The sequence below is a fragment of the Balearica regulorum genome, chromosome Z, assembly GCF_011004875.1.
Source record: "Balearica regulorum gibbericeps isolate bBalReg1 chromosome Z, bBalReg1.pri, whole genome shotgun sequence".
Lineage (NCBI taxonomy): Eukaryota > Metazoa > Chordata > Aves > Gruiformes > Gruidae > Balearica > Balearica regulorum.
This window is the reverse complement of record NC_046220.1, coordinates 45,251,505-45,272,837: the sequence shown is the minus strand read 5'-3', so window position 1 is coordinate 45,272,837 and position 21,333 is coordinate 45,251,505. Positions and strand designations below refer to the sequence as shown.

General features: G+C 39.1%; 1 protein-coding gene across 1 annotated transcript in view; it reads right to left on the bottom strand.

Annotated features, from left to right (window-relative positions):
* The window catches only part of LOC104635833 (guanine nucleotide-binding protein subunit alpha-14), an 88,766-nt gene that overhangs the window by 38,803 nt on the left and 28,630 nt on the right, over positions 1-21,333 (bottom strand). Inside the window, exon 2 of the mRNA XM_075740899.1 lies at positions 10,352-10,536. Within this exon, the coding sequence (XP_075597014.1) occupies positions 10,352-10,536 (185 nt within the window). The remainder of the gene's footprint in view (positions 1-10,351; positions 10,537-21,333) is intronic.

Genomic DNA, 21,333 nt, shown 5'->3' with positions numbered 1-21,333 from the left:
AAAGTTGTTATACACTCTAGCCTAATAGCAAATTAGCCAGCTTTCACCTCAGTTTTTAAGTAGCAATCTATAATACCTCAAACACATGAGATATACTCTGTAATGTCACACTAATTTAATTAGTGAGTAAACGTTGTCATGGTTTAGCCCCAGCCAGCAGCTAAGCACCACGTGGCCACTCACTCACTCTTCCCCACTCCTGCCCCCAGTGGGATGGGGAGGAGAATTGGAAGAAACAGGTGAAACCCACGGGTTGGGATAAGGACGGTTTACTGGGACAGCAAAGGGGAAGGAAAATAACAACAGTACTTAGAATATACAAAGCAGGTGAAACACAATGCAATTTGCTCACTGCCTGGGACCTGATGCTCAGCCTGTCCCCAGGCATTGGCCCCTCCTCCTTGGCCAACCCCCTCTATATACTGAACAAGACATCATATGGTATGCAATATCCCTTTTGCTACTTTGAGTCAGCTGTCCTGGGCTGTGTTCCCTCCCAGCTTCTTGTGAAAATTAACTCTATCTCAGCTGAAAATCAGGACATGCATATATACTACTTTTTTTTCCAAGAAATAGGATTTTTCACTGTACAGCAAAAATTGAAAAAATTAATTCATGATTTCTTCTCTGTATCTTGCATCCAAATATGAGTTATTCTACACTATTGCAGCTTTTCAGTAAAGGTGGTAAGAATCAAGCCACAGAAAGAATGGTCTTTCATTTAAAAGGTACAAATGTTTGTTCCAGGCTTCCCTTTCCTGTGACAAACTGCTGATCTGTGAGCCCTCAGCTTTTTTCCCCCCACTGCTACCACTTCTCAGGAAAGCTAAACTCACAGTGAGGGCTACCATCACAATTTGATGAAGTGGAGTGAACAAGGTTTGCACACAAAAGTCCATCTGCCCTTAATTTACTGTATTCTTCTTGCTTTATGGATGAGCAAATAAATACTGTTTTAAATGTCAAAGCCTTTGAAATCCCTAATTTACACAATCAAACAGGACTTTTGTAGACTCTAATTGAGAGCTACTGAGCACACCACCTATTCAAAGCTATCCAGCCCTTGCAAACAGATATAACACTGTCAACCCCACTAGACTAGGGGAGCCTCCTTGCTGTGTTAGCAGTGTAGCCTCCAGGCAGCAGCAGGCATTTCTCCATGCCTCTAAATTAATCTCCCAGTCAAACATGGAGATTGTGGAAATGGCTTGCAAGAAAAAAATGAGAACATGCAAAAAGATGTCCAGTCACAGAGTAGCACATTCTGCCCTCAAAAACATTCTTTATCCTTCCAAGAAAGAGGGTCAGGCTTGCTGACCAGCACCAATATCACGGTCCTTAGAATCACTTCATACACTGTAAGAATTTATAAGTTAAATTCATTAAGAGAACAACATGCATCACGTTTCAATATACATAAGGGGCAAAAGAAAGAATAAAATTGGCACCGTGGTGTTTGCTAGGAAATTGACTAACACTAAAAACACTTCTTCATTGTGGCAAATTCATTCCAAAGAATAATTTTGTCGGCAGATCATAAATCCACAAAATGTGTCACAGGCTTTAGCACTGAGGAAAGAGCAGGCCTAGAGGAGTTTTCTATCCGCTTCTCTTTCTGAAGTGGCTTTTTCATTTTTAACATGACAGCAGATGCTGATTTAAGTGATTTTGTCTGAGTTGCTACTAATTGGTCTTTTCATCTGCCATTAATTTATTTGTCTTCTTGTTCATTAAGAGATTTAACTGCACCAACAAAGAAATTTGCCAATTTTCCTTTAGAAAAACACCCATTAAACTTTCCATTTTAAAAAATCCTCAGATTTTCCATTGCAAGCAGTTAGTCCCATATTACAGTAAATATTTCTATAAAATAGTACGTCTTTCTTCTAAGAATTAGGAGTTTTCAACTGTATGTACTCATTTCTATCTTAATAGAAACCAAAGTATGCAAGGAAGACCGCACAAGAAAACTTCATGAACTGGAAAAAGTTGTCAGCAAAACCAGTCACACAGCCTTTCACACAGAGAACATGTCTTTTATACAGCCATTTCTGTGCAGATATCAAAAGCCTCCAGCTACAACACACATTTTCAAGTATCTTCCTCTCAGGACTGATTCACCCTCTGGCTCCTGATGCCAAATCCACAAATGCAGACCTTTGTGTTATTTTCTTAGTGCTTTTGACAAATCAATCATCTAAAAAATGACAATTTATCGTTGCTTTCTGATTGAGAGTCAATTTTTCCTCATGCTGCTGACCAAGAGCTCTGAGAGATGAACTCCGGCTAATTTCGCTATGTCAACTACCTACGTAAACTGGCCAGATTGAACTCAGGCGTATGATTCCATCCTGACTCTGATGCAGAAGCAGCAAGTTCTGACAGAGAAGCTGGGTGAGAAAATGTATTCAGCCACAGCAGCCTTGGTACAGTGACCTTGCTGTAGCCTCTACAGCAGTTTTGCCACTTTTTATCTCTCTAACACATAGCACAGAGATTAATTGGACTCTGCTCCATCTTCTGCACCATCTTCTGCACCATTAGCAGACTTGTTTACCAAGCTTCCCTTGGTTTCAGTTGCCAATAAAAAATGCTTTCGCAGCCACAAAGGCGGCAATGGAATTATTCAGTCGTTATGAAGGAAGGAGTATGGGGAACAGAAAGGATATTTGGTCTGCAGAACATTAAAGTCTGCTCTGAAAAGCCAAAAAAATCTTAACCACTTGTACATATCCTTCTAGTATTTGCCCTTATATGCAATCTTTCACTTCGAAGTACAAAACCAAGTCTGGAGTCTTCACTTACGAGCACTTTATTTTTGTCCCATCATCAGCATCTTTCCTTTTCATTATCAGATCGCTTCTTATCTATAGGTATTGTTTATGCCAGTAAGATTTATAGCATTTTAAAGTAAGAGGACAAGTAGGCGCAATTAATTTCCTGCTGTCTGAAGAGCTTCCGCCCAATCATTCATAATGCACTAAAATCAAGCCTGATTACTTACATGCTGTGTGCTTTTATGTGTTACGTTAAATGCTGCATAGAAATAGTAACTATAAAGTTAGAAGATTTTAGATGAAAGGCCACGTCAAGAGAAAAAGCCTCAATGAATTCCAGAAGATACAGATATGACATATTCTGTAAAAAGTCTAACAAAATATCAACTCTTAGAAGTACCTTATTTGGGCAGATTTACTGGTATACCTCTGGCCAGACTTTCATAGTTATGAAAATACAGGCCCTGTTATTGGCCAGAAAACTTAACTTTTCTCACTGTAAACCCAGTATCCACCAGTATTTATTTTTCTTAAAAACAACAGAATTTAAAGTACAGGTGCACTTGCTAGCATTTGAAGAGAAAATATGTTCCTTCTAAAGAAGGAATTACACAACTACCTCAAAGATCAGGAGACCTAAGAAATTGAAAATCACCACTATCACAAATGCAGCTCAGTTTAGAGACTCAAATAAGCCTGTTCAGCCCAAACTTTCTTAAAAATCCAATACATACACACAGTCTTAATTTCTCTGCCAGAAACCTTAAATGTATGTACTTTTTAAGACATACTTTTTTCTTATTTCTGCTCTTCTGCTTGTGATATTGCTCCAGTTACAGGTTTTTTACACGTTTTTTTTCCTAAAGCATCCAAAAGCCAGTTATAATTATTAGGAAAAAAACAGAAATGTTAGCTCTGTTTCTGGTAAGTTAAACCATCTCCCCTGGAGCAAAAGTCCAAAAGCAAAATGAAACTACACAGAACTTACACATAAGATTTTACTGACAGAAAGAAAAAAAAAAACACAAACAGACAAAAGAACCTGAAAACACAAAACAAAGCAAAAAAAAAACCCCACCTTGAACTAAATAACAAGACACCACCACAAAACTTGGAATGAGTTTGTGAATAAGTTAGAAAGAAAACTCTGCTAGATTTCTGGTAGCTCTGTCACACCAACAGCCAATTATTTTGAAGAAGAAAAGAATACTGCAATTTCACTAGAAGCAGGGAAGTGGTAGTTGGAGCTTGCATGCTAAGAAAAAAAGCAAAAGCGTGTCAATATTGCTTTTGCATCTAGGGCTGTCTAGAAACTATTTAGGAAGGAAGTCTGCCAGCAGACCATGATTCAGAAATTACCAAAGAAGAGGATGAAGAAAGAAAAAACAACTCTAAACCTAGCCAGTCACACGTATTTAAATCCAATGGAGTGATGAAAACCTCCTCAATAAAACCTACATATTCTAGTGTCTACAAACACGCACACAGTCCCAACTGAGCACATGCACATCCCATGTCTGGTAGGGAAGGTTGTCCTCTAAGAAGTGGAAAATTTCCTTCCTGATTTCTGCATGGAGAGCAGTTAATTCAGTATTGAAATGTTTTATATTTGCTCATGTAAAGCAGCACATAACTTTAATCTCCCAAAGTGGATGCTTAATCTCCTTGCTCTAGAATGAGGCCATATTCTCTCTCAAAAACTAAGTTACAAAACAAAAAATAACAAAATCCTATGCCCTTGCAAGGAGGAAGCAGAAGATCTGATGTTGTGTGCCCAAGTGTCTAAGTGTATGATGATAGATGCTCATGCATGGGCAATTAAATCACATTTTGTGATTGAGTGAATGCCAGTTCCTCCCACAGGTACTTTGAAAGGAGCCTCTCCTCTGTTGATTCTTTGGTTTTACTTCAGTTGTGTTATTTAGAGATGCTTTCTTCTTGCTCTGTTTTTAAACCATCTAGCAGCACTAAACTCTCTGAAGCCAAGAATTTTAACTTTTTAACTTCAACCTCTTTGTGGAATTCAACTGAAATCAGACAGAAAGTCCAAAGACAGATACAATTAGTCTGGTCACATAAGTCTCATTTCCTGGGAAAATCAAATTGAAACCTCTGTTTAGGAGTGCCTAGACCCAGACTTTGTGCATTGGCCCATAATTAAACATGTTTGTTATGAAGGATGCAATATGTTTTGGAATGTTTTGAATTAGTGTCTCCATAAAATAAACTGCTAAAAGTACATCTAGACTGTCTATAAATCCTAGCCCTTTATCACCTGCATTAATGCTAGCACAATAAAAATCAGTTACCAAAGCACTGTACCTTTAAAGTTAAATTTGATTGTAATAAAAAGTACTTTTAAAAGCATCAAGTAATGTTAATTCCATCAGATTACTCTTAAAATAAAGCATCTGCTATGAGCAAAGTTTTCTCTGCTAATGTTTAAAAAAATGAAGAGAAGAAAGAACTGTGTTATGTCATTTTCCACATCTTCAAATGCAAACATGCAATGAAATCAACCAATAATTACTCTACACTGTGTTCTCCATTTGTCCCAGCTACATGGCTTCCTTCAGTAATTCCCAAATCTCAACTTACTGTACTTGCCTTTTTGCATTCCCCTTTTCTGACATAAGTTAATTACCTGTCCCTTAAAATTCATTTGGCATCACAGTACTTCTTTTGTTCAGAAAAATATTAGTTCTGCTGACACACACTTATGCCACGGCAACTTTCTAAGACAGAAGGACACTAGATTACTACTTATTGAAAGCAAGAAATGTTTTGGAGATGCAACATGATGATGTCTTTCTGAGATGCATTTTTACACAGTATTCTGGTTTTCTCCTTAGGAAAAAAGTAATTCTTCATACTGCTACAAAGATCTGTTGTTAATTGCAAACATATGCACTGTCATCTTACCAGGGTATTTTAAAAAACAAACCAACCCACAACAACAGGACTGAATTCCTATTCTATGATCCTCATCCTAAACAGTTATATTAAAAGGTTTTCCCAGTGGACTAAATGGATACTTTTTTTTTTTTTTTAAATACAAGTAAGTTGAAATTTCTAATGTTGCCTTAAGTGCAGAAGGAAAAAGGAGTGCTTTTCCTGTGATATAGGACATGTTATTTTGGAAGATGAGGGAAAAGTTTTGGTGAACTAGTATTTTAAAAGTTCTGTTGCATCTGCAGTTCAGACAGGCTTAAACAACTTGTTTCTTCTCCATATTTGTAATACAGCAAAACTTAACATAATCCAGCAAGATGTGACTGACTGGCACAGTCAGGCAACCAAGAAGTATTTTAAAATCTGCCTTTTACGATTGACATATACTCACAAATGGAATGCTATGTTTTCCCATCCTCCAACATCACCTGATTTCTTCCTCCTCCTGTTTGAAGTTTTCTTTTCCTACATTTTAGAATCATAGAATCATAGAATGGTTTGGGTTGGAAGGGACCTCAAAGATCATCTAGTTCCAACCCCCCTGCTACGGACAGGGACACCCTCCACTAGACCACGCTGCCCAAAGCCCCATCCAACCTGGCCTTGAACACTTCCAGGGACTGGGCTGCCACAACCTCTCTGGGCAACCTGTTCCAGTGCCTCACCACCCTCACAGTAAAGAATTTCGTCCCAATATCTAATCTAAATCGACCCTCCTTCAGCTTAAACCCATTACCCCTTGTCCTATTGCTACACTCCCTCATAAACAGTCCCTCACCAGCTTTCCTGTAGGCCCCCTTTAGGTAATGGAAGGCTGCAGTAAGGTCTCTCTGGAGTCTTCTCTTCTCCAGGCTGAACAATCCCAACTCTCTCAGCCTGTCCTCATAGGAGAGGTGCTCCAGCCCTCTGATCAGCTTCGTGGCCCTCCTCTGATCTTGCTCCAACAGCTCCATGTCTCTCCTGTACTGGGGACCCCAGAGCTGGACACAGTACTCCAGGTGGGGTCTCACGAGAGCGGAGTAGAGGGGCAGGATCACCTCCCTCGACCTGCTGGTCACACTGTTTTTGATGCAGCCCAGGACACGGTTGGCTTTCTGGGCTGCAAGCGCACACTGCCGGCTCATGTTGAGCTTCTCATCAGTCAACACCCCCAAGTCCTTCTCCTCGGGGGTGTTTTCAATCCATTCCTTGCCCAGCCTATAGTTGTGCTTGGGATTGCACCAACCCACATGCAGGACCTTGCACTTGGCCTTGTTGAACCTCATGAGGTTCGCATGGGCCCACCTCTCCAGCCTGTCAAGGTCCCTCTGGATGGCATCCTTTCCCTCCAGTGTGTCGACCACACCACACAGCTTGGTGTCGTCAGCAAACCTGCACTCCATTCCACTGTCCATGTCACCGACAAAGACGTTGAACAGTGCCGGTCCCAGTACCAACCCCTGAGGAACACCACTCGTCACTGTTCTCCACTTGGACATTGAGTTGTTCACCACAACTCTTTGAGTGCGACCATCCAGCCAATTCCTTATCCACCAAGTGGTCCATCCATTTTAAGTTGATTAAAAAAAACTAGGACAGTGAAAATGAGCTTTCACTACTTCTCAGCTATCCGCTGATTTTTTGTTTTTCTGTGCCTCACAAGTACCTTCCTTCTTTCATTTACTTATCTTAATATTCACATCAACTCAATCACAATTTCTTAAAGAAGCCAAGAGGCAGGCTGCCATTAACTTTCATCCTGCTTTTTGGCAGTCTCTATTATCATATGGAAAGAAGAAGTGTTTGTAAAAGTAGTTGATTCAAGCCCTCACACAAAAAGACTCCTCAAGAGACTGTAAATCATGTTATACTGTAACTGTCTACTTAACCAACACTCAATTTACTGATTTCCACTCTATGACATTGAAAAAAAGTGACATATAGATAATAAATATTACTTCTTCCACCCCACTCCCACAACTAGTTCATCTCTAGCAGCAAATTTCACAGAGTGGTTATAACAGAGAAAAAAAGAGGGAAAAAAATAACCAAACCATCCATTCCAAAACTGTGGAGTTTAGATAGTACTGTAATAATTCACTACATTATTGTGTACCTAAACATCTGCAGGATTTATGCTTAAAATAATCCCCAAACATGCCATGATACCTTCCAACTTCAAATTGAGGATGAGACAAAGTATCCCAAAGAACACACCACCTGAAATTAGGATAAAAATTGCCTGGTCAGTTAAAGGTCAAGCATGACTATACAGACAAGTACTTCACCCACGCAACTTCAGACCAATACAAACCAAAAACCTCTTCCCATCTCAATGCAGCACCTACAGGAAGTCAGACCATTTACTTAAATACTTGTAGTTAACAACAGCAGTAAGAAACCTCTTTAAATACCTCCTGTAAAACATGCGTTTATTTGCAGACATTAAGAGGATTAAGAGACCTTTTTGGGCATTCTGTTCATATATGAGTTATGGATTTTCACACACATCACACTTACAAGGCAAGAGACACACAGCGCAGAACAGTCTTTTCTCTGCTACAAAAAAATTACGCGAAGATATTCAGCAGCCAGAGAATTCCAGGGCCTGCAAAGGAGGAAACCTGACCTGGCTGAAGCACAAACTGGATAAAAGTAAACAAACAAAAACTAATAAAAGGGAGGGAAACAGATTTTTCAGGGAAAAGAAGGCATGCTACGGAGAAGATGGACATACTGAAGCGTGGAGGAGCACGTTGGACAATTTCTGTACCATCACTGGACACACCTTTGCAATACAATTATGACAGCAGAATCACAACTCCCCTGTTTATCACTATTGTTGCCAACTGTTTTTCATTACAGGCTTAAGATCCTTTAATGAAACGCAATTACAAGATTCATAGTACTTTGCATTATATTCATCACCTAAATGAAAGATTAAAATGCAGTCGTCTCCTGCAAAGCAACTGGAGCAACACGTGGTTGTTTTCATGTTGCATCTCCAGAGTTTCTCTGTGTGTAAGCAAAAACGACATAGCTTTCTAAATGCTGCTGAAGCTGACCTTGCCAAACTGTGCTCTTATTGCTTAGCACTTTGCTTGCTACCTTCAATAAAGAAGCACAAGACTAAATTCTGCCTCTCTCCAACAACTGTAAAATAGCATTATAATCTTCTGAATCTGAACACACTGGCAGCAACAGCTATCATCAAGAACACAATTTAGCCAGAGTAGTGTGTTATGGGAAAGTATCCAGCTCAGCTCTCAGAGCCCAGAATGAGAAAAACTTTGCTGTTCATTAAGTCTTCGTATTTTGTTCTTAGTGGGAAGAAAAGAGAGGGGAAAAAGCCCCAAAACTCAGTAAGAGGCAGTGCAAATGTTTTTATTCAAATAGATTCTGATTATCATCATTTTTCATCCAAAAATATGCATATGAATTAGGATGAAGTATATTCACAATCACATCTGCTGTTTCTGTAACTGCCACCTTCTTAAGGATCTAAAGGTGTTTTACAAACAACACCTTATTTACCCTCAGAATATTTTTCTTATGTAGGAAAGAATTACCTTAATACCTCAGCTCTCTGAAGTCCGAAATTTGTTTTTGCTGACATCATCTGTTCTTTTGTGATAAAAAAATAACAGAATTTTAATTTCCCAGTCCTTTATTTTAAACAACATTTTCTATCTCTCTTCTCTATAACCCTAAGGAAAATAAACAACACAAACCAACTTAAATAATAAAAAATCTGGTCACAATTTTAGGGGGTTTTTATTGTCCATTTGCAATCATATTTTTTGAAATAAAAGTCAGCTATGAACTGTATTTTCTTCATATAGTACTTCAGTTCAAAAAAACCCATAAATTCTACAAATTTTTTTTGCCTTTATACTTCCTACACAGTCTTCCCTATCCTAACACTAAAATTTAGCCAACTGGAAATCCCTCTTAATTTAAACAAATATCACCCAATAATTTACTTACATATTCTTCATGACACTTGAGCAACTGATGCAACAGATGGATGGAAAGGATGCAACTGATTTAACTGAAGCAGATTTTTTTTATATAGTTCTATAATCATAAGCACTGAAATAAAAAATCTAACTGTGTAACATACATTGAAACTAAAAAAATGGTTGGAGAAGACATTCTACATTTTCAAGTTATTTAAGTACATAAAGGTTGCTACTACATCCATAAAAGGGCTCTAGGTTGTATGCTTCAAAGCATATCAGCATCAAGCAGATCTGTTTTCCTACAATGTACCCCAAATTATTCATTCTGGAGGTCTATAGACAAACCGGGCTCTGTCTGCATATTTCTTTCAGGCACTGTCTAACTCCACAACTTAGATTCCAAAAAAACCCCATTTTATTTCTTTTTTTTTTGGTACTTATTACCAGCTTGCAACTTTCACAATTCTCCCTTCCTAACCAGGTCCATCCCACCCCCACTCACCCTGCCTCTCTTTCCACAAGGAACTCCCCGTTCTGTAAAATCAGACAGTCGGGCACCAAACTCCCCACAAGACAAATGGATTTTTAAGGTTCTGCCTGTAGAAGGTTATGACTCAAATAATTCGTGTACAAACTAAAATTTCATGGGCTGAAACTAGAATTTTCTTTGTACTGGCTTACCTCATTCTCTTTGGATGTGTATTGTATCTGGAGAGTATCCATGGCTCTGATCATCGCTTGCATGGCAGTAAATATATTTTGGTAAACCAGTTTTGTGAAGCCTTTCCTGTCTTCTTCTGTATAACCTGATCCATGAATAATCCTCATTTGTTTAATGAATGTACTCTTGCCACTTTCTCCTGTGCCTGGGGGAGGGGGGGGGGAAGAGGAGAGAGACAAAAAGTATTGTATTTGCAAATCCTGGCAGTTGAGAATATTTGTAAATATACGTACAAGGATGTGCACCTTACCTGAGCATGCATAAGAGTCACCATTAACTGTACTATCATTTCTGAATTTTTCATTCTCTATAATCTATATTGTTTTAGTCAAAATATTTGCATTTCTGGGTTTGGGAGAGGTTTTTTGGTAAAAAGATATATAGATGTATCTTATCATAACACATCCTACAATGTTAATCTAAGCATCCTATAGCTAGAAGTCAAATTACAAAACAAGCAAGGTACGTGAGTACAAAAGAAATGTTGTTTGTGTAAGGATCAAATTTCTCAACATTGCTAAGTTTGTAAAAAGTTTATGTGCCATTTACACCTTAATAATAAAGCCTGCACTAATCCTGAATTTCGGGAAGAATTTTATCATCAGGCCACATTACTTAGTTTAACATTTCTACTCAATCTTATATAAATACTGATTGAAAACGTGCTAACTGAAATTACACAAAATGCATTCATCACTGTCAGCTACATGTTACATGTTTTGGTAAGCAGGGAGGCTGCAGGGGTGGCTTCTGTAAGAAGATGCCAGAAGCTTCCCCCATGTCCGACAGAGCCGGTTTCACTGGCTCCAAGAAGGACCCTGCTGCTGGGCAAGGACGAGCCCATCAGCGATGGTGGTAGCGCCTCTGTGACAGCATGTATTGAAGAAAGGGTAAGAAAACCTGTACAAAGCTGTGTGAGAGAGGAGTGAGGAAATGTGAGAGGAACAGCCCTGCAGACACCAAGGTCAGAGAAGAAGGAGGAGGTGCTCCAGATGCCTCTGCTCTCTACTTCAGAGCAGAGATTCCCCTGCAGCCCATGGAGAAGACCACAGTGGAGCAGCTTGTCCCCCTGCAGCCCACGGAGCGACTCATGTCACAGCAGGTGGACATGCCTTGAGGGAAGCTTCAGCCTGTGGAGAGCCCACACAGGAGCTGGCTCCTGACAGAATCTGTGACCCACAAGGGACACACACTGGAGCAGCCTGGTCCTGAAGATCTGCACCCCGCAGAAGGGACCCACGCTGGAGCAGTTCATGAAGAACTGCAGCCCGTGGGAAGGACCCATGCTGGAGAAGTTGGTGGAGGACTATCTTGCGGGAGGGACCCCCACACTGGAGCAGGGGAAGAGCACGAGGAGGGAGGTGCAGCAGGAACAAAGTGTTATGATCTGACCACAATTCGCATTCCCCATGCCCCTGTACTGCTTGGGAGAAGGAGGTAGAAGAGTCGGGAGTGAAGTTGAGCCCCGAAAGAAAGGAGGGGTGGGGGAAAGGTGTCTGAAGATTTGGTCTTATTTCTCACTGTACTTCTGCTATTCATTGGCCATAAATTAAATTAATTTCCCTAAGCCGACTCCATTTTGCCTGTGACGGTAATGGGTAAGTGATCTCCCTGTCTTTTATCTTTTTCATCATATTTTCTCCTCTGTCTTGTTGAGAAGAGGGAGTGATAGAGCAGCTTGGTGGGCTCCTGGAGGTCATCCAAAGTCAACCCGCCATACTTATTCACCTTCAGCTGTACTTTTCCTAGGCTGAAGAGTCCTAACCAGGTCAGTTAAGGTCTCAGGTGGAAGACAGTCCATAGCTTGATCATCCCTTTGACCCTTGTTAAAGGAAGTATCTCTGAGATATACCTAGAGTACCAAAACTTCAAATATTAAGGTGCTGCCAAAACTCAGATTTACGAAGTGGCATCATTGTGTTATCTGTACTGTAAGTAATCAAAAGAGAGAGAGAGTGCATCTGCTATATAGCTGTTCTCCATCTGCATTACTTTATACTGATCTACAATTAACTTTACGTGCCATTTAACTGCCTTACTCTCACAACATCCTTCTGCAACTTTCAGTCATCCTTACAAACTTGGCTAACACCAAGCAGAAGAATTTCTCTTGTAATTGTTCAACCCCTTTCCCACCACACCTTTCATTTTCTCTGTATTTCCTGTTATTCAGCATCAGTGTGATGTGACTGGACAAATCCATTCCTATCTCACAGACCTTTTGCAAGAGCAGATCATGGACAGCCTTTCCTTGTTCTTCCCCAACTGAAGGATGGTACAGGAGCAAAAAAATAGCTGTTATACCCTCTTCTTAAAACCTTCACTCGTTTTTCAGAAGTTTAGCAATGAACTCTATTCCAGCTGAGCTACAGGATTTGCTTCACTAAGGTAGTATTCCCATTAACAAACTTCCAGTAATTTACACTTGGTACCACTAGGTGTCGAAAATATATCAGCACAGAGAGGGAAGAGTCCTTCTGAACATTACTTCTTCAGATACAACAAAGCAGGAAAATACTGTGAGTGCCCACCTCATCATACTGTATCTCAGTACCACAGCAGACCATAGTGTCTCTTTAATGAAACATCATGCAGCGGCAGGGCTCCAATCATTAACAGTAAAAGCAAGCAAAAGCCAGGTAACCTAGGAAAGTGTAATATGTTACCATGTATCATAGCCATTTTTCTGAAATATTTATCACTGCCATCAATTCTTACTCTATGACCTTCTTCCATGCACTGTGGACTTCCTTTCAAAGCTGTAGCTGTCCCTTACTGAAGCTCATGTTGTTCAACAGTCCTTCTCTAGGACATGGCTAGCACAGCTCTGCTCTCCAGGTAACAGGACCTATAGCACTCATCAGAAGAAGAGTGAAGCAACTTCTTAATCAAGCAATAAGTAATATTAAATATATTTTTTGTGTAAAAAGAAGATTAATATAGCTGTCTTTTCAACAAATGTTCGATTTATTTAATTTGGAGATTGTGTTAGTTTATTTGAGAGAGAGATGGAACATAGAGATATGCTGGAATACATGTGAACCAAATTCCTAGAGGAATTTGTTTTAGTAAAATTCCAATGTTACGTTATATATCACAGCCCTCAGAAAGGCAGTCCTAGCATGTCAGCTTTGAGAAGTCAACAAAAATACAATTAAAATACAATTCAGTTTAAAAACAAAACAAAACCTCACCACCAACTTTTTTTCACTGCCCATAGAACCCTTATATTTGAGAGGAAAACATTCTGATTAATTCAGGTTGAATTGCTGGCCTAAATTTTTATATAACTCAGAATAAACAGTCCTAACACATTCCAGGAGTGCCCTCTACCAGAGTCTGAGTTAAAAAGAAACCATTGTGCGACTCTTAACTTCACTGTCAGGGATGTGTAACAATGCTGTGAAACTAAGTTTGTTTGTTTGTGAGTTTGGTTTTTTTTTTTTTTTTTTTTTTTAAAAAAAAGAAAATCAGAGCACTATGTATCTAATTTCACCTTTTAAAGAAAAATGCTTTTTTCCAAGCCCCACAAACACCAAAGGTAGATGGAGCCAGGTTTGAAGAGATCATCATCTGTAATCCAAACTAGAGTTCTGCCCTGCATTTATCCATTTTAACTTTTTAACAAATTTAAGGTTAATGCTTTATCATCATCCAATTTGATCTAAACCTATGGCAAACAAAAGTTTATAGAATCATAGAATGGTTCGGGTAGGAATATTCAAGTGATTTATAAAGTGGTATGAAATACGCAGGTATAAATACAGCCATCCTACTTTGCCACTTGACCTCTCATAATTCTGAACACAAGTTGTTTTAAAAGCTTTGTGCTCCCTACACTGACTTTAAGTAGACTGCAGTGTCTTCTTTATGTACTGTTCCTTCCAGCAACTCCTTTTGTGCCTAGCTGTACCTCTTGTCATAAACCCAGAAAACAGGCTCTCTGTGCAAATCCAACAATATATGTTCTTTGTTTCTCCATTCCATAAGCTATCTAAAAAAAAAAATCTCAAGGGCTCATTAGCTTAAAATGAAACAAGGCTTATGAAGCACATCTTGACAGAGCTCCATTTTACAGAATGTTAAAAAGTAGCAGGGCTTTCAGAAAGAGTTTGAATATGGAGTAGTCATGCCAATATGCATACTTGTGAGATGCTAAGCTAAAGATAACTGCATTTCAGGATGGAACTGTGTACACAATCATATTTGAGTTGAGTACCTTTTTACTTAAAATAGCTAGAAAACAAATGGAGACACGCAAACTGGAACTCGTGTTCTAAGACTTCAGGTGGTGGAGTGTAAGAAAATGGAGTTTTTACATTAGGAATAATAGAAATGGCAGTGGGGTAATAAAAAGCAGGTAGTACAGAAAGTGTAGATAATATAACAATAAAATATTGATGTATTATATACCTTGGAGGTATATAATCACATTTTAATGCCATCCATTCTAGAAGCATAAGAGAATGGGGGGCTTTAAAATGTGGGTATATATGTCCAACGTGTTGGAATTCTGTTAGTACAAGCAAGTTTTAAAAGGCTATTCATGTAAAAACCAAACCAAACCAACAAACCCTCCCAAAAAAGACCCAGGCAAAGTGTGTTTTATTCCTTTGTGACGTTTGTGGTAAGCATTTGCCCAGAATACATTTAGTGCATTTATCTTCAGGAAATGATCTGTTGAATCATTACTGCCAAAATATGGAACACACATTCTACTGATTAGCTCAAGAGACAGAATATTCTCAAAAGGTGAGATGTAAATACATTAGTTAATGTCACAGATTTATCCTCCTTCCAGTCACTTCAAACATTCATTTTTTTTCCCTCTGCTTTCAACTACTGACTGCCACATAGGTAAGTGTTATCTACCCAAATCTACTTACTTAATTAAAAGAAATATTGCAGTTTTGCCAGTTAATTCAATGAATAAAACATTATATCTGTTTTGGCCATTGTCTCTTTTGTCCTTAACTCCTCCTTTGCCTGTCAGCTTTATTTTCCAAGTCTAATATCTCAATTCTTTATGGAGAAAAGAAAAACTTATTAAAACAAACAAACAAAAAAATCCAGAATCTATTATCAAACCTCTTCTCCAGTTATGAGTGGTCACTAGAAAAGGCTCACTCACAGAATCAAGTTTATAGCTATAGCTGACTTATCAGCTCTGCAAAACTCAGTCGCCTCAAGCCTCTGTTCCCAAGCCTCCACGACAGGCCACATTTCTGACTCATTTTACAGAAAAATAGCTATGTTAACAAAAATATATGAGAATAAATACCAACATTTAGTGATTAAATTAGGAGATTTGTTGCTTGCATTAAAAACTAAACTATATTTAAACATGATCTGCAACATTTTGTATTGCAGTTGTTAGGCTTGTTCAACTGACAGAAGGAAACTTCTACAACTGTAGGATTAACAGTTTGACATAGAGAACTAAATGGTGCTAAAGCACAAATGTGAACACAACAAAAATGGCTTTCAATTAAATAAACCTGACTGACTGAAAATTTATAAGGTTAGAGCAACAAAACCCTTATGTTTTTAAAACAACAGAGGCAGAAAAATTATACAGAATGAAATTCTGTTTATTTCACGGAGACCTGAAGCAGGAGAAACATAATTTTTGAGGTTTACCAGAAAGGAAAATCTTCAGAGTAATTCAGCAAACTTGGAGGATTATGCTGCCCATTCTGTTAACTTCTTTCATGGAGGTACCATATTAAATGCTGAAAATAGCTTCACAATGCAATGCACATAGGTACACAAAAACAAAGCCACAACCATTTTCACTACTATGAGGCAGAGACAACACAGTGTTTTTAATGACTAGGGAAAAGCCAAAGCAGATTTCATCTCTACAACTCATGCACAGTTAGTTCTTGTTTTCCAATAGAAATGTAATCCAAAAATAAAATGTGTTTTCACTTCTCTTGTTCATTCACCAATCACCATCCTGATATCTGCGCCAGACAATATTTTGATGTATTATCTGTCACTTTTTACTAACCAACAATACAAAAGAAACCCTCCATAAATGTATAAAGAAACAAACCAGGGCGGGGGGGTGGGGTGGGGGGGGTGTGCAGGGAGGGGAACAACCAAAAAAAACAACCCCCCCAAAAAAACCAGCAGCTATTTCAGATACTCCATTCATATTTTGTAGGATTTAGAACCATCTTCAAAATCTGTTACCAGGGAAACAGCTCTCATTCATTCTAAAATCCCACATGTTAAAAGCACATCCTGGTGAGTTTTCCCTTGCTGATGACAGGGAACGTGATTAAGAATAAGAGTTTTGCAATTTGCCAAGCTAAATTAACAGAGGGAGAGGCTCCAAACATATTTAATAATCACCATCAAAAGCTCTGTAGAGAAGAAACCCAAACTTTTAAAAATGATTTATAAGTTCATATGTAGTAGTGCTATGCTTACAGCTGAACATCTGCTTCTGCACTGGCACCACTTACTTGACACCTACATAACTCACTATTTCAATGTTATTTCTGCTATTAAGTATAAAGGTGGAAGTAACAATATATCTGCAAATAAGCCATTCAATTACAGGATTCCTAGACTTAAATACATAAACTTTTAGCAAGGAACAATTATATAAACCAAAAGTTCCATAGCTCATTCTGGTCTTTTGTGCTATAAAAGCACAGGATCAAGTTAGTCTTGATTGCATTATTCTAAGTCATTCCAAACACCCTGAAGGAAAGCATCAGAGCATAATCAGCATTGGAACCAAAACTCACAAACTCTGGTCAAATCCTCCAGCGTTTTGTATGTGGGATACAAGGCTTTGTAAAACTGTTCATGTGCTTAATATGCAAAAGCTACCATCCCTCTTTTCCCCAAAAAGCTTCTCCTACTGTTGAAAGTATTAATAATAAAAGTATTTTAAATAAAAATCTATCAAAAAAAAATAGAAAAGGAGATCACAGAAGGTACAGGCAACACATGCGTGCATGCAGGTGTGCATGTGTATCCTACAAGACTGATAGTAGCACCTGGACAGGCTTTAAATAGGAAACAAAAGAACTTTTCAGGAACATTTCCCTTGATGATTCTTTGATTCTTCCTCTCTTGTACTGGGGAGCCCAGAACTGGACCCATCACTCCAGGTTTGGTCTCTCCAGCCCTGAGGGGAGGGGAAGGATCACCTCCCTCCACCTGCTGGCAACACTCCTCATGCAGCCTGTTCCATGTCCTGTGTCACCAGGGCCCCTAACCCATTCAGCAATGGGCCCACATTTTCCTTAGTCTTCCTCTTGCTATTTACATACTTATAGAAATCCTTACTGTTGCCTTTGACATCCATCATTAGACCCAACTCCACTCAGGCTTTGGCTTTCCTAACCCCATCCCTGCATTGTCAGACAGCATCTCTATACACCTCCCTGGTTACCTGTCCCGGCTTCTACTTTCTATATAGTCTATTTTTACATTTGAGGTTTGCCAGGAGCTCCTTGCCCATCCACGCAGGCCTCCTAGCTTGTTGCTTCACTTCCTGCTTGTTGGGATGGACCGTTCTGGAGCTTGAAGTAGGTGATCATTGAGTAGCAATCAGTATTCTTGCATCCCTATTTCCTTCAGGGTCTTATCCCCTGTCCCTCTTTCAAGAGGATCCCTGAAGAGGTCAAAATCTGCTGTCCTGATGCCCAGGGTTGTGATCTTGATTTTTGCCCTGCCCCTCCACTCAAGATCCTGAGCTTTGCTCCATGGTCACTGCAGGCAAGGCTGCCTTCCATCTCCGTATCGCCAACATGTCCTTCCTTGTTTACGAGTATGAGGTCCAGCAGAACACTTCTCTTTGTTGGCTCCTCTATCACTTGGGTCAAGAAGTTGTCACCAGTGCATCCTCCAGGAACCTCCTAGATTGCTTATGCCATGCTGTGCTGTCCCTCCAGCTGATATCAGGATGGCTGAGGTCCACATTGAGGGCTAGGGTATACAAACATGAGGCTACTTCTAGCTGTTCAGCTGTCATTTAATCATGCTCTCCTTGGATAATGTTTTCAAACCAGCAAGATCATTCATGTTATGCACATTCATGTTAAGCAAACAAGGTGTACATAAGGAGATGCTGCACACAGCACACAATTCATTTACACAGAATGAAAGATGTAAGTTAAAAAAACCCTATTTCAGTGACTGGGAACTGAAAGCAATTAGAAATTTCTGAAAACAACTAGAAATTTCTGAAGCTGTGAAAAATTTAGATATGTAACAAATGCAAAGCTGAGTTTGAAACTGTAACAGCTGAAACCTTCCAGCCAGCCAAATGTGCAAAGCTTTTTATCCTGCAAGGCCGTAATTGAAAACCTTTCAGCTCAGTTCTTTCTCCTGCACCATTACCCAGTAGTAACTCATTAAAGTCAGCTGAATTAATTCTCTGAAAAATACCATAATACCAAAGCTGTAAGTGCACAACTTACCTTAGTCCTAACAGATTTCTATAGGAATGAAGATTCCTAAACACTCCCCTCTGCTGAACTCCTTTCCATTTGAAGTAAGACATCTATCCATTTCCTTACTCATTGTCCTGAACTTACTAACTCCATCTAGATCCAAATTCACTGGTTTAGCTAGTTGTCAAGTTTTAAACTTATGCCGCAACTAATACCGCATTTAGGAATTACACCAGCAGATGGGAGGGGAGTTCATGAGAGGTTATTGCTTTAAATAAATCACAATAGTCTCACATTACTCATAACTAATTGACAGTGAGTATCACCCAAAATATATACTTACCCTGCAGAACAGAGGTCACCCACTTCAAACTCAAGGTGGCTACTTAAGGCCATCTCACTAGGTCTACAAGCCACATCCATTAGTCCACATCATAACCCAGCTTTGGCAAATTTCTTTATGAAAGAGTGGGATGCAGCAAATTTACACTGTTATTTGCACCAAAAAGATACCACAACAAAGGCAAAATTTGCCTACAAAATATAACTGTCAGTAACCCTACCTTGTCACTTACTGTGAGACTGCTGAGAAAGGCAATGATTGATCTATCATTCTTGAGTCTTTCCCTGCATCGAAGTGTCTTGTTTCAAATCAATACCTTAAAGTCTTACTGGTTTAGTTCCAGTACCTTTTCCAGATTAATCCATAAACCACTGAATGCTGCAGTTAGTGAACAGTAAAATCTCATTACTAAACAGTAGTAACAAGAGGCTGCAGCCTAGCTCAATGTTATAAAATAGGAAATAAACCATACATATGCACACATTTATACAGAGCTCTTCCATCAGGACCAGCAGTAGCTGCTTCAGTCAACATTCATATGCTCCAATCACTGACTTTAAACTGACAGCAACATACACACAAGTCAGAGCCAGACTTGCTGTAATGCTTCCTCAATGCTTATTGCCAAGTGCTTTTACTGCTGTAGCTACAATTCGTGAGCACATTGCAGGTGACTGACTTTAGCAAAGGCAATTTTGCAACATGAATGTACTGATCCTGAAGACATGCTCATTTACAAGTATCACATGCCTCAGCGTGGGGGGGGGGGTCAGGGGGAAAAGGTATTTGAGAGTCTTGGGTCATTTCAAAAAGACAGCAAATTTGCTATTACCTCCTTAAAAATGTACCTATTGTATGATCAAATTTAGAATTGTACTAAAATTCCCAATAAACACATTACTGGAAGCCAGTACACGGAACTCATTTCAAGCTGTGAAGGACCACAAAACATGGTTAGGCATGAGATCTTCTTTCATAACAAACCCCAGGATGTGCGTGTCCCTTTACAGCAACTTTACTCCATAAAAGGCCATATCCTGCCTTTGACATACGTGGGTGGCTCCTACTCACTTCAAAGAGAAATTAGTCTGTCTAGTGATGGACAGGATATAGACTTCAATGTTTGTAAATATTTTAAGAAAGTGGTAGTCTGAAAACTCATCTTTAACTGAGAAACACTGTGCTAAACAGGGGCAATATGAGAATTTATAGTTCACCTGACCCTCACTCCAGACTATTGCTGCAGATACTGGCAAATAAATGACAGAAAGTTTCCACTTCAAGCATGTTATAACTGCTGTGATGAGAGTATCACAAAGAGATGCAAAATGGGGCAAATAATTATTAAAAAGGTAATACGCATATGCTAGAGCTATGTAATTTTTTTTTATAATTAACAATTGATGTTGAATAGGAAGGTTCATTTAGATCATATAAAATGGCTGACACTGCAGTTAATTGTCTTATCATCTCATCATCAAATCTGAAAGCAATGGAATGGCAATCCCCCAGAAGTTCTTCTGGTTTTGAAGTTCACGTGGCAGAGATCTGAAAATAAGCGCAACACAAGAATCCAGAGAGAATTCTTTCACTGTTGAGAAAGAAGCTTTGTTTTAACAGTATATATCAAATGAAATTAAGACACTGAAAAAACTGCTAGCAGCAAGGCTCTACCATACAGTGATGTGATTTGAAAAAGAAAGATCCATTCTCTAAATGTAAAGGAAAAAAAGAAGTAAATATCATACAGAGTGACTGACGCTTCCTGAGCCCACCTTCTCCCTCCATCCCTCCCTCTCTTGGCAATCTCTCAGATCTCCTTGCCTCCACCCCTCCCCAATCTCACACCTCTCTCATACATTTCCTCATGACACCCTTCTAGTTTCCTCCACAGCCCTCTTCCTTTTTCCTCAGTTTAGCTAGCACTTTTGGAAACATAGTCTTCACAAAAATCCAAGCAGGCAACAATAAATAAATAGTGAAGACCCAACAGATATTTCCATGTTACATTCTTTTCTTCCCACTCTTCATCCTTCTTCTTTAGTGAGACTATACATTTTTTGGATTTGCAGGTTTCTAGCTACTTTTCTGTGCAATCCCTCAGACAAATACATATTACAAACTACTACTAATCCCAAGAAATAGAACTGTAACATAACAGAAGACACTAAACAAAACCACT